The 13,450-nt window shown below is 54.0% G+C and overlaps 1 protein-coding gene across 3 annotated transcripts in view; it reads right to left on the reverse strand.

The window, feature by feature from the left end:
* Nucleotides 1-13,450, reverse strand: part of pear1 (platelet endothelial aggregation receptor 1) — a 62,814-nt gene that overhangs the window by 8,986 nt on the left and 40,378 nt on the right. For 2 of the 3 annotated variants that reach the window (XM_088620974.1, XM_088620975.1), the window contains exons 10-16: nt 12,367-12,541; nt 11,658-11,778; nt 7,882-8,045; nt 6,539-6,641; nt 5,283-5,429; nt 2,604-2,738; nt 1,574-1,702 (exon numbers count right to left, since the gene is read on the reverse strand). In XM_088620974.1, the coding sequence (XP_088477100.1) occupies nt 1,574-1,702; nt 2,604-2,738; nt 5,283-5,429; nt 6,539-6,641; nt 7,882-8,045; nt 11,658-11,778; nt 12,367-12,541 (974 nt within the window). The remainder of the gene's footprint in view (nt 1-1,573; nt 1,703-2,603; nt 2,739-5,282; nt 5,430-6,538; nt 6,642-7,881; nt 8,046-11,657; nt 11,779-12,366; nt 12,542-13,450) is intronic. The other variant, XM_088620976.1, reaches the window with a different exon arrangement.

Raw genomic sequence — 13,450 nt, forward strand, 5'->3', positions numbered from 1 at the left:
GATGGGCAACTCCAGCCACTGAAAATCAGCACTGAGAACTACAGTAATTGATTCCAATATATCATTTTAATATCAGAAACCGAGTCATCCTCGGCAGATCCAAGGACCATCACCTGTCTCGAATACATGAGATATACTGTATGGTGGCCCACAAGGCCTCCCTCTGAGATATGGGATAAACAGTGTACACATCTATATAATGTGAGCAGTGGCTCAGTATCTTCTTAAAGCCTGAGGTGTGTTTCTTGTAGGTATTGACTGGGAACTCTAGAGGCTGTACGAATTGCCATATTAACCAGGTCTGCTGTAGCCTTCTGCAATGTGCCAGACACACAATGCACCAGCAACCTTGCCTTTCAATCACCTGTACCACAGCAGAACAGATTGAGGAAAAGGCCTGGTCTGCTACTACTTTACAGTCCCCGGGAGTCAAGGGACATACCGTCTGCTGCACAATTCCCAGTACTTTGGAAAAGAATGGATTACCATGACTGCGGATACAATTTCTTTGGGGTAGAGAAACATATTTCACAACATACTACTTGTACAATAAGACCCAAAAGTACAGAATGGCAGGAGCCAGAGGGCAATGTATTTCATTCTCGTCTGCTATAGCCACTGGGTTTAAGTCCCTGAGGGCACACCAGTCTCTGCTAACACACTGTACAGACTGATGAAGTTTTCTAACTGTGATGGCAACACATCAGCAACTCAGTAATACAAACAAAAGGAAATATGTCTCAAGTTGACATATTCCAGAGGGTGGCCCAGCTGCAAGGCCCACTGCCTATACAATCAGCAACAGCTACAATAATACTGTTTCCACTTTCATGTGCTGATAACGCAAAAGGCACCTACAAGACATCAAGAGTGATTTCTGAGAACCCCTTAGCCAGCCAGCAGCTCACTGACAGTGGCTCCCCCCAGTTCAGCTGATGAATGAAAGGCTGGAGGTTAGGAGTTTTTGTTTCCGATGATAATTATAACTAATTTGCATTCACATTTATGTGAAATGATCCAGAGCATGAAATTGATGTGATTTTTAACATATATATAAACAAAAATGAAATATACATTCATGATACTTTATCACTAAAATAAACCATGAGAATGTGCTACTATTCCAATAATAAAATAAAGATCAATAAAAAATACTTGTTATTTTACAAGGACAATGCAAAGGCACGTTTGCACTGAACAAGGTGCTGGAGAACACTGTCAGGCGACTGCGGAGGCGAGTTGTGTGATATCCCCTCAGATGTGGAGCACACACCAGACGCAGATTCGCACATGCAGGAGGATGCCACGAGCGTTCATAAAAGTAGGCTTGAGCAAAAGCAGAAATGATCCTTCTTCAAGAATCATATTGTATCACAAACCTGTGAACAGGAGAGAGTGGTGGATCTGGAGCGAGCGTGGATGGGTCTGATAAATGCAGTCCACTACCTTGCCTGCTTATCTTCAGTGCACATCACACCCATTCCTGGGTATTGTGACACCTCACTCCTACACCTGGCCTAGGTAAGTCACTATCAGAGCCCTAGTGACCTCGGGCGGCCCTGGTGTCTCTTACTTGACTCGCAGTGCTGCCCGGTGTGCCCCGCGGGGCACGTGCAGGCTCCCGTCACGCCATCACAGGCCGCCCCATCCTGGCACGGGCAGCGCTGGCGGCAGTCCGGCCCGTAGGTCCCTGGGGCGCAGCCTGGGAGACAAGGGCGAGGGGTTTGAAGGCTCTGCTGCCGTTTTCGTTCGGCTCCGCACCGGCCTCGCTTTGCGGCTCCGGCGGTTTGGGAAGTCTTGCCCTCTCAGCGGGCGGAGCGGTGGCTCTGTGGCTCAGGATCTGTGCCTGTGGCTGGGAGGTTGCCGGTTCAAATCCCGCAGCCAGCAGAGGAATCCTACTCTGTTGGGCCCCTGAGCAAGGCCCTGAACCCCAGCTGCTCCAGGGGTGCTGTATAAATGGCTGACCCTGCGCTCTGACCCCCAGCTTCTCTCCCCGTCTGTGTGTCTCATGGAGAGCAAGCTGGGGTGTGCGAAAAGACAAATTCCTAATGCAAGAAATTGTAAAGGGTTAATAAAGTGATCTTAAAGTCTGGCTTTCCTGTCCCAGCGCTGCATCAGATCAGCAGCTCAGGACAGCTGTGATCCGTAAATCACCAGCATGCTCTAGTAACACTGTCCATGGCCAGACTGTACAGATTTAGCCAGGACAGTGTAGATAATACCACTTCTCTTCCCAACAGTGCCCTAGGATCTTTAATGGCCAAAGAGTTAAGACCTTCATTTCAAATCTCATCTGAAGGACGACATCTCTCACACAGCAGAGCCCCCTTTTACTATAATGCTGCAGAGATCTGGAAATTCTGGTTTCCAATGGCCTCTGAAGGCATCGTATCACAGCCCAAAGCCTCTTACTGACCAGCCCTGGTCATCGCTCTGCTATCTTTCATTCTCTACTCTGTAACTACACTCTTCTACGGACAGATGGCGGGTAAGTTAAGTGTCTGCGTGGTTGTGCTTTTATAATTCACTCCTAGAGGTCCTTCGTGAATCTGCTGGAATCACCCAGGTCATGTGGAAGTGGCCTGTCACACAGGAAGACTGACCCTGGTCGCACAGCTGTCCGGTGAAGCCCGGGCTGCAGGTGCACTCTCCGGTGATGTGGTGGCAGGGGCCGGCGCTGTGCACGCAGCGGGGACACGGCCAGCTGCACTGGGGGCCGTACAGACCAGGAGGGCAGGCTGGGAGAGGGACAGGACAGAGACTCACTCTCTTTCCGGCTCAAACGGGGAGATTTGTTTTGCAAACAGATCAAAAGCCGTACACAATACGTAGTACAAATAAAAAACATATATGCATGCAATTGAAAAAAAAAAACAAGTAGACAATTCTCATGATTATTTTGAATGAGAAGGAGTGAGGAGAGGGTGTCGCAGGGGTATCTGTGGGATACAGTCAGCGAGGTCTCTGGGGGATACAGTCAGTGAGGTCTCTGGGGGATACAGTCAGCGAGGTCTCTGGGGGATACAGTCAGTGAGGTCTCTGGGGGATACAGTCAGCGGGGTCTCTGGGGAATACAGTCAGCGGGGTCTCTGGGGGATACAGTCAGCGAGGTCTCTGGGGGATACAGTCAGCGGGGTCTCTGGGGGATACAGTCAGCGAGGTCTCTGGGGGATACAGTCAGCGAGGTCTCTGGGGGATACAGTCAGTGAGGTTTGGGGGATACAGTCAGTGAGGTCTCTGGGGGATACAGTCAGTGAGGTCTCTGGGGGATACAGTCAGCGGGGTCTCTGGGGGATACAGTCAGCGGGGTCTCTGGGGGATACAGTCAGTGAGGTCTCTGGGGGATACAGTCAGTGAGGTCTCTGGGGGATACAGTCAGCGGGGTCTCTGGGGGATACAGTCAGCGGGGTCTCTGGGGGATACAGTCAGTGAGGTCTCTGGGGGATACAGTCAGCGGGGTCTCTGGGGGATACAGTAAGCGGGGTCTCTGGGGGATACAGTCAGTGAGGTCTCTGGGGGATACAGTCAGCGGGGTCTCTGGGGGATACAGTCAGCGGGGTCTCTGGGGGATACAGTCAGCGGGGTCTCTGGGGGATACAGTCAGCGGGGTCTCTGGGGGATACAGTCAGGGGGGTCTCTGGGGGATACAGTCAGTGAGGTCTGGGGGATACAGTCAGTGAGGTCTCTGGGGGATACAGTCAGCGAGGTCTCTGGGGGATACAGTCAGCGGGGTCTCTGGGGGATACAGTCAGCGAGGTCTCTGGGGGATACAGTCAGCGGGGTCTCTGGGGGATACAGTCAGCGGGGTCTCTGGGGGATACAGTCAGCGGGGTCTCTGGGGGATACAGTCAGCGGGGTCTCTGGGGGATACAGTCAGTGAGGTCTCTGGGGGATACAGTCAGCGGGGTCTCTGGGGGATACAGTCAGCGGGGTCTCTGGGGGATACAGTCAGCGAGGTCTCTGGGGGATACAGTCAGTGAGGTCTGGGGGATACAGTCAGCGGGTTCTCTGGGGGATACAGTCAGCGGGGTCTCTGGGGGATACAGTCAGGGGGGTCTCTGGGGGATACAGTCAGGGGGGTCTCTGGGGGATACAGTCAGGGGGGTCTGGGGGATACAGTCAGCGGGGTCTCTGTGGGATACAGTCAGCGGGGTCTCTGGGGGATACAGTCAGCGAGGTCTCTGGGGGATACAGTCAGCGAGGTCTCTGTGGGATACAGTCAGCGAGGTCTCTGTGGGATACAGTCAGGGGGGTCTCTGGGGGATACAGTCAGTGGGGTCTCTGTGGGATACAGTCAGCGGGGTCTCTGGGGGATACAGTCAGTGAGGTCTGGGGGATACAGTCAGCGAGGTCTCTGTGGGATACAGTCAGTGAGGTTTGGGGGATACAGTCAGTGAGGTCTCTGGGGGATACAGTCAGCGGGGTCTCTGTTGGACACAGTCAGCGAGGTCTCTGTGGGATACAGTCAGCGGGGTCTCTGGGGGATACAGTCAGCGAGGTCTCTGGGGGATACAGTCAGTGAGGTCTGGGGGATACAGTCGGCGAGGTCTCTGGGGGATACAGTCAGTGAGGTCTGGGAGATACAGTCAGTGAGGTCTCTGGGGGATACAGTCAGCGGGGTCTCTGGGGGATACAGTCAGCGGGGTCTTTGGGATACAGTCAGTGGGGTCTCTGGGGGATACAGTCAGCGGGGTCTCTGGGGGATACAGTCAGCGGGGTCTCTGGGGGATACAGTCAGTGGGGTCTTTTGGGGATACAGTCAGTGGGGTCTCTGGGGGATACAGTCAGCGGGGTCTCTGGGGGATACAGTCAGCGGGGTCTCTGGGGGATACAGTAAGTGAGGTCTCTGTTGGACACAGTCAGCGGGGTCTCTGGTGGATACAGTCAGCGGGGTCTCTGGGGGATACAGTCAGTGAGGTCTCTGGGGGATACAGTCAGTGAGGTCTCTGGGGGATACAGTCAGTGAGGTCTCTGGGGGATACAGTCAGTGGGGTCTGGGGGATACAGTCAGCGGGGTCTCTGTGGGATACAGTCAGCGAGGTCTCTGGGGGATACAGTCAGCGGGGTCTCTGGGGGATACAGTCAGCGGGGTCTCTGGGGGATACAGTCAGCGGGTTCTCTGTTGGACACAGTCAGCGGGGTCTCTGGGGGATACAGTCAGTGAGGTCTGGGGGATACAGTCAGCGTGGTCTCTGGGGGATACAGTCAGCGGGGTCTCTGGGGGATACAGTCAGCGGGGTCTCTGCGGGATACAGTCAGCGGGGTCTCTGGGGGATACGCACTGTTCTGGCAGCGGGTTCCCTGGTACCCAGGGCTGCAGATGCAGGTTCCGTTCTCAGGCAGACAGGTGGCGCTGTTCTGACAGGTGCAGGTGCCGGTGCAGTCTGGCCCCCAGCGGCCCTCCTCACAGGGCTTCTCGCAGCGGGCTCCTGCGGAGGGGAGAGGGGAGTCCCAGTCACCCTCACGAGCACGACTGCTCGCCGCGCACTTCAAAACCTTTCCTCGTGTCCTCCTTTACTGTGCAAGATAGGCCAGTTCATTTGCTTCTCATGAAAGACAGTTTTCCTGTTGTTTTATTATGCTTTTACCACAGTGAAAGTGGTCCCTTTGAGACAGTCTTAGGCTAAGCAACTCCAGGGATCTGTCACATGAAACTCACAATGACAGCACTTCAGAGTGCAGGACTCTTGAGGAGCTTTCCTTCACTACATCTAATACTAATCCTTGCTCTTATATACTGTAACACTTTTCTGGACAAAACACAGTGTTCCCCCCCACCACCACCAGTGTGTATCCCCACCTGGATGATGCACCAGTCCGGCCCCACACAGCAGCTCTCAGTGGGAGGAGAGCAGAGTGATGAAGCCAGTCCAGAGATGGGGATTATTAGGAGGCCATGACTGGTAAAGGCCATTGAGTAAATTTGGCCAGTACACCAGGGTAACACCCCTACTCTTTTCGAGAAACACTCTTGGACCTGTTTTACATCTAATCCAAAAAATGGTACCTTTTTTACACCCCCGTCACTATACTGGGGGTTAACGACTCACACAGACCACAGGGTGTGCGCCCAATACTGGCCCCACTAACACCTCTTCCAGCAGCAGCCTCACCTTTCCCAGGAGTCTCCCCTCCAGGGACTGGCCAGGCTCACAGCTGCAAAACTCCAGTGGCCTGCCAGCTGTCATTTGCAGGGTGATAGAGCTTCTACACTCTTCACTGACTACTTCTCTATCCCACCTGCCACCAACACCAACACTGTGCCTGCCCTTTAACACTCCAACACACATCAATTACCGTCACGAGTGAACCTGAACTCAGTTACCCAACGCTCAGTGAATCAATATACAAGAGACAGAGGCTTTTGGCGACATCTAGTGGCAGGTCAGCTGTTATTACAGCCAGTGTTACAAACACAGGCCTTGAGATTCCAGGAGTCCCATCAGTCCCCTGTGCCAGACTGCAGCTTCCGCGGCGAGAGGGTTTAGCTGCACGAAAGCCCAGCGAGCGGATCCCTGCGCGAGGCGGGCGCACTCACCCGTCCACGCGGGGCGGCAGTGGCAGCGCCCGTCCCGGGGGTCACAGGTCTCGGCGCGCAGGCAGTCGCAGCGCAGTCCGCAGCCCGGCCCGTAGGAGGACTCCTGCAGGACAGCACAGCCTCACACTCCAGCCACACTGCGCCCTCTCCGGGGGCCCCTACCAGGGCCAGCGGGGCGGCTGCCTGGGGCCCCCGGAGAGGTGCTGCACAGCCCATCTTTAGCCGCCACGTTCCACTGTGAGCCGAAAACTGCCCCCGGTGGCACTTTCTGTTGCAAGGCAGCTTAAATTTGTTAGTTATGAATACTATTGATTATGATTCTGATTAGAATCACTCGTGCAGTTGTTTTTCATTCGACTCTGGGCTCGAGCGGTCAGATCCATGTAACTAGCAAACGTTAGGCAAGCCACATCTTCAAGCTAAGCCACAGAGACCACCAGAGGAGTTTTACTAGAAGTTGGTTAAGCAAAGAGGGTTAATGGACGTTTTCTGGTATATGTAATTCATTAACTTCTAAATAGTGCTCTAAATAGTCAAATACGTTTTGGGTGGGGGCTGATGATAATAGTTCACGCAAGATCTTTCCTAGGGCCTCCAAAAGCTCGATTCCTACTACTGTAAATACAAGCCGCTGTAACAAACACCTTCAAAAGTTTAAACCTTTAATCTGGGCAGTTGCTGCAGCAGACGTGTCAGGGATTTCTCTGTTAAAAGCATTTATACCTTTACCTGCTGTAGCGGTTTAGGCTGGATGTGATGTCATTTCTAAACGTACGTGCTTTTAATTTGTGCGGAACACACCACAGGAACATATGCCACTAGCCCGACACTTTCTGGTGTTGCTTTGGCAACGTCCCATCAAGAGGATCCTTGGCACGTTGGCACATCCTCAGATTCGGAAGCCTTAATCCCTCACAGCAGCGCAGGACTCTTTTAACAGGTGGGAAACATATTGATGATGAGGGCAACAGTAAGCTACTTCCACTGGGGGGTGAGAATCTGATCCCGTAGAAGCTGGATCCATTCCAGGTGTTCCCTGGGGCAGGCTCTTCTCTGTGCAGTACCACGGATACAGATAATCCCAAACACAGTACATTCATGCTAACTTACGCATGTCTTCCTTTCGTAAAGAAAATAGGATCAGCACCTAATCTCCAGCTGTGTGGATTTCAAGACTCGACCCTGCAGCTCTGGAAAACCCCAGGGAAACTGCGATCCCAGGGGAGGATCTGTATTTTGTACTCTTCTAAGAAATGGTGTTTTATTCCATCGCCCTGCCTTGCCTCTGAGCCTGGCGCTATGGTTTCTACCGAGCCTCACTCGGGCTGTGCAGGGGCTCTCACCGGACAGGGCTGGTCGCAGAGCGCCCCCTGCCAGCCCGCGGTGCAGGTGCAGGAGCCGTCCAGGTGACTGCAGGCCGCCCCGTTGGCGCAAAGGCAGGTACCGTTGCAGGCGGGGCCCCAGGTGCCCCTGGAGCAGGGGATGGAGCAGTCGAAACCCAGCCAGCCTGCAAACACAAATCCCAGGTCACATTCCTAAACCCGTCCCTGCTGGGGAGGAATAAAGTAGTTGGAATTAAACTGAATTGGGACTTCCTTCACCCCCCCACAGATACCGCCCCCCAATGGGAAGCGCCTCTCTACAACATCAGCGCCCCCTAGAACATTTTGGGGCATCAGACAGGACACCACACAGCTCGGTCTCCACTCTGTCCCTGCCAGCGTCACTGATCTCTCACTGGGCCCGCTGGTCACACAGTGGACTGGATAAGTGATTTACAGTCAGTGGAAAACAAGTGCAATACTAATTCAAAGTTTTTAAAGACGAAGATGAGTTGGCAGTTAATCCATCGAGGGGCGCGAGGGTGGTCTGGCGCAGGCAGCCGTCTCACAGTCAAAAGAAGGAAGGGCATCATTTCATTTCTCCTTGGCTTGGATTCACTTAAATCTAAACAAACCTTCATTTATGGATAGATATCCTTTTCTGACCACACTGTTATTTCCAACCGCATTCTGAAGAATACCTATTCTCAAGTTCAAGTTCAAGTCAATTGTCATTATATACAGGTATATGGTATAACGCAATGCTATTTAGCTACCTCTCGGACGATACGTAGTACAAAAAAAAAACCAATACAACTGTATAATGAAAGAAAGACAGAGACAACAGACAATGTGCAAAACAACATCAGATGTGCAAAAACATGCTTTAACAGAATGAAATAAAGGATAGAAATTATGGGGAGTGAGCTTTTGACCTGTGAGGTAGAGGTAGATTTCAGTGTGTGTTTGAGTCTTTGGTAGGAAAGAAGGCACTGTGAGGTTCAGATCGTAGGTGAGAGGTGAGAGAGGCTGGGAGTTTAACAGTTTGATAGTGCGGGGGTCAAAACTGTCTCTGAGTCTGGAAATCCGGGCCCGAATGCTCCGATACCGTTTTCCAGATGGTAGCAATGGTTTTTTTAACAAGAAATCTGGGATTTGAACCCAGAACCCTCAGGTCAAGAGTCCAGAGCTCCAGCCGCTGTCCAACACTGTTGCCTCTTGGGCTGTTTGGGACCTCAGACCCGGGGTGACAACTGCTGGCCCTGGAACCAGTGTGTCTGCAAGTGTTCATTCCACTTGAGCTCCTAACATCCCAAATCAGGCCATTGACAGCTTGACTGGACCAGTGCGCTATCGTCACCCGACACTTCAAGTGCTGCTGCTTTAAGGAGACCCAGGAAACCTGCAGACACACTGGATCACTAGGAGCAGGACTGGACACCCATGTCCGTCTTATCAGCGTTCCTTACAGCTGCGATCCAATTATCTCAGCAAACAGCTTGCAAATGAAAAATGGATGAATTTTTAGAGAAAGAGAAACATTTTCATGGCTTTCAGGGAGCAATCAAGTCTAATCCCCTGCTTCCTTGTCCCCCCCCACTATAGAAGCATCTGCTCCTGAGCGCTAAAAATGGGGGCGTGGCAGGACTGTCCTGAACAGTTCTTTCCGGGCCCTATGCAGACGACACGATCCGGAATTGTTCGGAAACACTGGGGAAAAAGCCATGCAGGAAAGGGTATGGAGACAGGGGGCGTGTCCAAGGGGCGCAGGTGTCCAGGGGTGGTGATTCCGGGGCGAACAATCCATGTAAAAGTCCAAACGGGTAATCCAGGACAGAAGCGAGAGTCCATAGCCAGGCGATCCATCCGGGGGTTAAAACACGGGAACCGGGTCGGAACCGGCTGGGGTGATTAGGAACAGAAGGTTAAAATCATAATGGAGCCAGACGCAACAGGACCGGGGCTCTCACGAAACGGGATTCGAATGACATCTGCGTCTGGCTTTTAAGGGGGAACTGAAGAGGGGCCGGAATAAGGAACAGGTGCGGGTAATGGGGCAGAACAAGGAAGGGCTGGAGAGCCCTTAAGAGGAGGAGTAACGATCGTGACAAGGACTGCCGACTTTGTGACACACATACACACGTCTGCACCTCTCCTGACCTGAAGAAAGCAGCTGCTGCAGCCAAACGCACCAGGTGGATTCGGTTCCACATTTGCTAGACCATCACGGAGCTCCTGAGAGGCCACCTGTTCGAGAAGTTTATTAACTCGCTTTTTTTTCTTGGTGTCAACAGAAAATATGCGAGAGATGGAACTACAACATCGGTATTAGCAGACATCTGCACCCGTTTAGCGCTGTGCTCTCCAAAGAACTTTTTTTTCCGGGGGCGATCTCGGAACAAATACGCTCCTGGCTTTTCCTTCAGGGAGGCTCCTTCAAGAGCGTGTTTATGACATGGTTTCAAAATCAAGGCTGCTGACTTATTAGGAGGGGAAGGCACCCCAGAAGCCTGCAGAATTGTTCTTCAGCTGCTCCAGTTTCGCTAACTGGCACTGTAGCTTCTCCTGCTCTGGCATGTCTCAGCTCATTATCAGTTTGCTGAGTCCACAATTCAAGTGAAAGGAAGCTCAGAATTATTGTTTCCAGCAGATGCCTTTATCCAAGATGTCTTACAGCATGTAAAAGTGCTCAGTGTGCTGTAACAACAGTTCACGGTAAAACAGTTTCCTAGTTACAGTTAAGAAGATGATTGGTTGTTCTTTCGACAGTCCCTTTGAAAAGAAGGTATATGACACATGATCAACAACAATAACAATGGATGGAAAGCGAGGTAAAAGCGCAAAATGGAAAAGCAGGAGGCAAAATCATGGCTTAAGGATTCAGTGTAACAGCATGACTATGCTTTTGCAGGAGGAACCAGGCCTGACAGGGCACCAGGTGTTAGGCAACCCTAATGAGGAGATATGGATCCTGTGCAGACGCAGGGGTAGGCAGAAGACACGGCTGGCGTACAATCCAATGCGCGAGATGAGGTCGTGGTCCGAAGGAAAAGGTGGTTCAGTATCCAGGAAGTCCGACAGAAGCAAACAATCCGAAGCAAGAGGCGAGGTCGTGGCCGAAGGGAGTAAGGTAGGTCGAAATCCGGGTAGTACTCTGGTGGCAAACCATCCGAGACGAGAGGCGAGGTCTGAAGTCAAAGGGCAAAAGGGAAGTCCAGAATCCAAGGTCATACGAGGAACAGTAACCGCCAGGTCGAGCTCTCGGGGAGTAGATTCAATACCGAGCAGCGTGAAGCTTAAATACTGCAGCCGGCCGCACGGTAGGGCGTCTGGTGCTGAGTTAACACGTGCAGTGGCGTTTGTAAGTATCTCCCCACTGCTGGCACTGGTTAGCTCTCTTGGGGGCTGGTCTGGGCAGGCTGGTGGTTGTGACACCAGGGTTGGAAGGACACCAGAGCCCACAGTCCGCTGTCATGGGTGCAGCGAGAGAAGATGGGCACTGGAGAGGAGAAGAGGAGCAGAGAGGCAGTGGGTCCTGATGTCTGCAGCTGGCTATGTGGATGAGGAGCAGGATCAGACAGAGAGGCACGAGACAGGGGAACCAGCACCCAGCAGCAGGTGGGAGCGGACGAGAAGCAGACTCAGGACAGACGAGGGACTGTAAGAAGGAAGAGGACAGAGCCAATAGAGGTATAAAGAGCAGGGGGAAGGAAGAAGAGTCTCAAACTGGATTGAGCAGCAGACTGGACTCCCAGCACAGAGGAGCTGTGTGAAGGATGATGGGCCTGGTTTCTCACCCTCCTTGCAGAAGCAGGTGCCATCGATGGGGGAGCAGGCCACTGCGTTCACGCAGGTGCAGCGAGAGGAGCAGTTCTTCCCAAAGGATCCTGGGAGGCAGTGGCTGGAGCAGTGGTCTCCCTGTGGCCAGCAGGGGGAGGCAAAGATACACACAGGACATCCAATTACAGCCAGCGCGCTAGACATGACGAGCTGTTATACTATGAGACAATGTTATCTAGTTCGTGTTTCCTGACATCCCCAAAAACACACACAAGCATGCAAGTGTGCTGTTTAAAGAAATGCAATTTATCTTGGCTGCAGTAGAAGAGTCAGCAATAATAAAGTCATAATCTCCAAGCAGCAGTAAAGTGTCACTTCCATGACCCAGTTCCTAGTTGGCTGTTTCTTACAGTACATTAGCTTCAGGGACGATTCTGAGGCTAGGTGGTCCAGCAGTTAAATTAAATTAAGTGTTGGTCACTAGGTCCAAAGCTACAGTACAAGCGCTGGACCTGTCATTCTGAGAGACTTAATGACCGTTTGGGTCCCATTCCTGGGGTCAGTGAGTCCTACATTTTGTTGCCACAGCTCACTTCCTTATCTCTCTGCAGCCTGCCCTGGATACACATATCAGCTGTGCGCCAGAAGTTAAAGGAATTTGTGAAACAGAAGACGCTCACAGGCTACGCTGCCTGGATCCCCTCCCCCGCGCCCCCAGGGACTCACCCTGTACCCGGGGGCGCAGTGGCACTGCCCATTCTCGCTGCTGCAGGTGCCCCCGTTCAGGCATAAGCAGGTCTCCTGGCAACCGCTGCCGTAGTAACCCTGCGGACAGGTCTCGTTACAGAACAGCCCCGCCCAGCCCGGCTGGCACGTGCACTCGCCCTTCATGGGGTGGCAGCTGGGTACACACAAACACAGAGAGGTCTCCGTCATACGGGCCGCTGTGATCCCCTCTTCCCCCAGCTCTCCCCCGTACCCCAGCCCTCCTCCCTGACCCCGGCCCTCCACTCTGCAACAGGCCCTCTCCCCTCTCCCCTCTGCCCCTGGCGCTATCCCCTCTCCCCTCTGCCCCCGCCCTTTCCCCTATCCCCTCTCCCCTCTGCCCCCGCCCTTTCCCCTATCCCCTCTCCCCTCTGCCCCCGCCCTTTCCCCTATCCCCTCTCCCCTCTGCTCCCAGCCCTCTCCCCTCTCCCCTCTCCCCTCTGCCCCCTGCCCCCGCCCTCCATTCTTTCCCCCGGCCCTGCCCCCTGAACCACCCCTCCTCCCTGACCCCGGCCCTCCCCTCTCCCCTCTGCCCCCGGCCCTCCCCTATCCCCTCTGCCCCTGGCCCTATCCCCTATCCCCTCTGCCCCCCGCCCTCTCCCCTCTGCCCCTGGCCCTATCCCCTATCCCCTCTGCCCCCAGCCCTATCCCCTCTGCCCCTGGCCCTATCCCCTATCCCCTCTGCCCCCCGCCCTCTCCCCTCTGCCCCTGGCCCTATCCCCTATCCCCTCTGCCCCCAGCCCTATCCCCTCTGCCCCTGGCCCTATCCCCTATCCCCTATCCCCTCTGCCCCCCTGCCCTCTCCCCTTGCCCCCGCCCTCTCCCCTCTCCCCTCTGCCCCCCGCCCTCTCCCCTTGCCCCCGCCCTCTCCCCTCTCCCCTCTGCCCCCCTGCCCTCTCCCCTTGCCCCCGCCCTCTCCCCTCTCCCCTCTGCCCCCCTGCCCTCTCCCCTTGCCCCCGCCCTCTCCCCTCTCCCCTCTGCCCCCCGCCCTCTCCCCTCTGACCCCGGCCCTCTCCCCTCTCCCCTCTGACCCCGGCCCTCTCCC

Source organism: Lepisosteus platostomus, chromosome 26 (assembly GCF_059453375.1).
Source record: "Lepisosteus platostomus isolate fLepPlt1 chromosome 26, fLepPlt1.hap1, whole genome shotgun sequence".
In the NCBI taxonomy this organism is placed as follows: domain Eukaryota; kingdom Metazoa; phylum Chordata; class Actinopteri; order Semionotiformes; family Lepisosteidae; genus Lepisosteus; species Lepisosteus platostomus.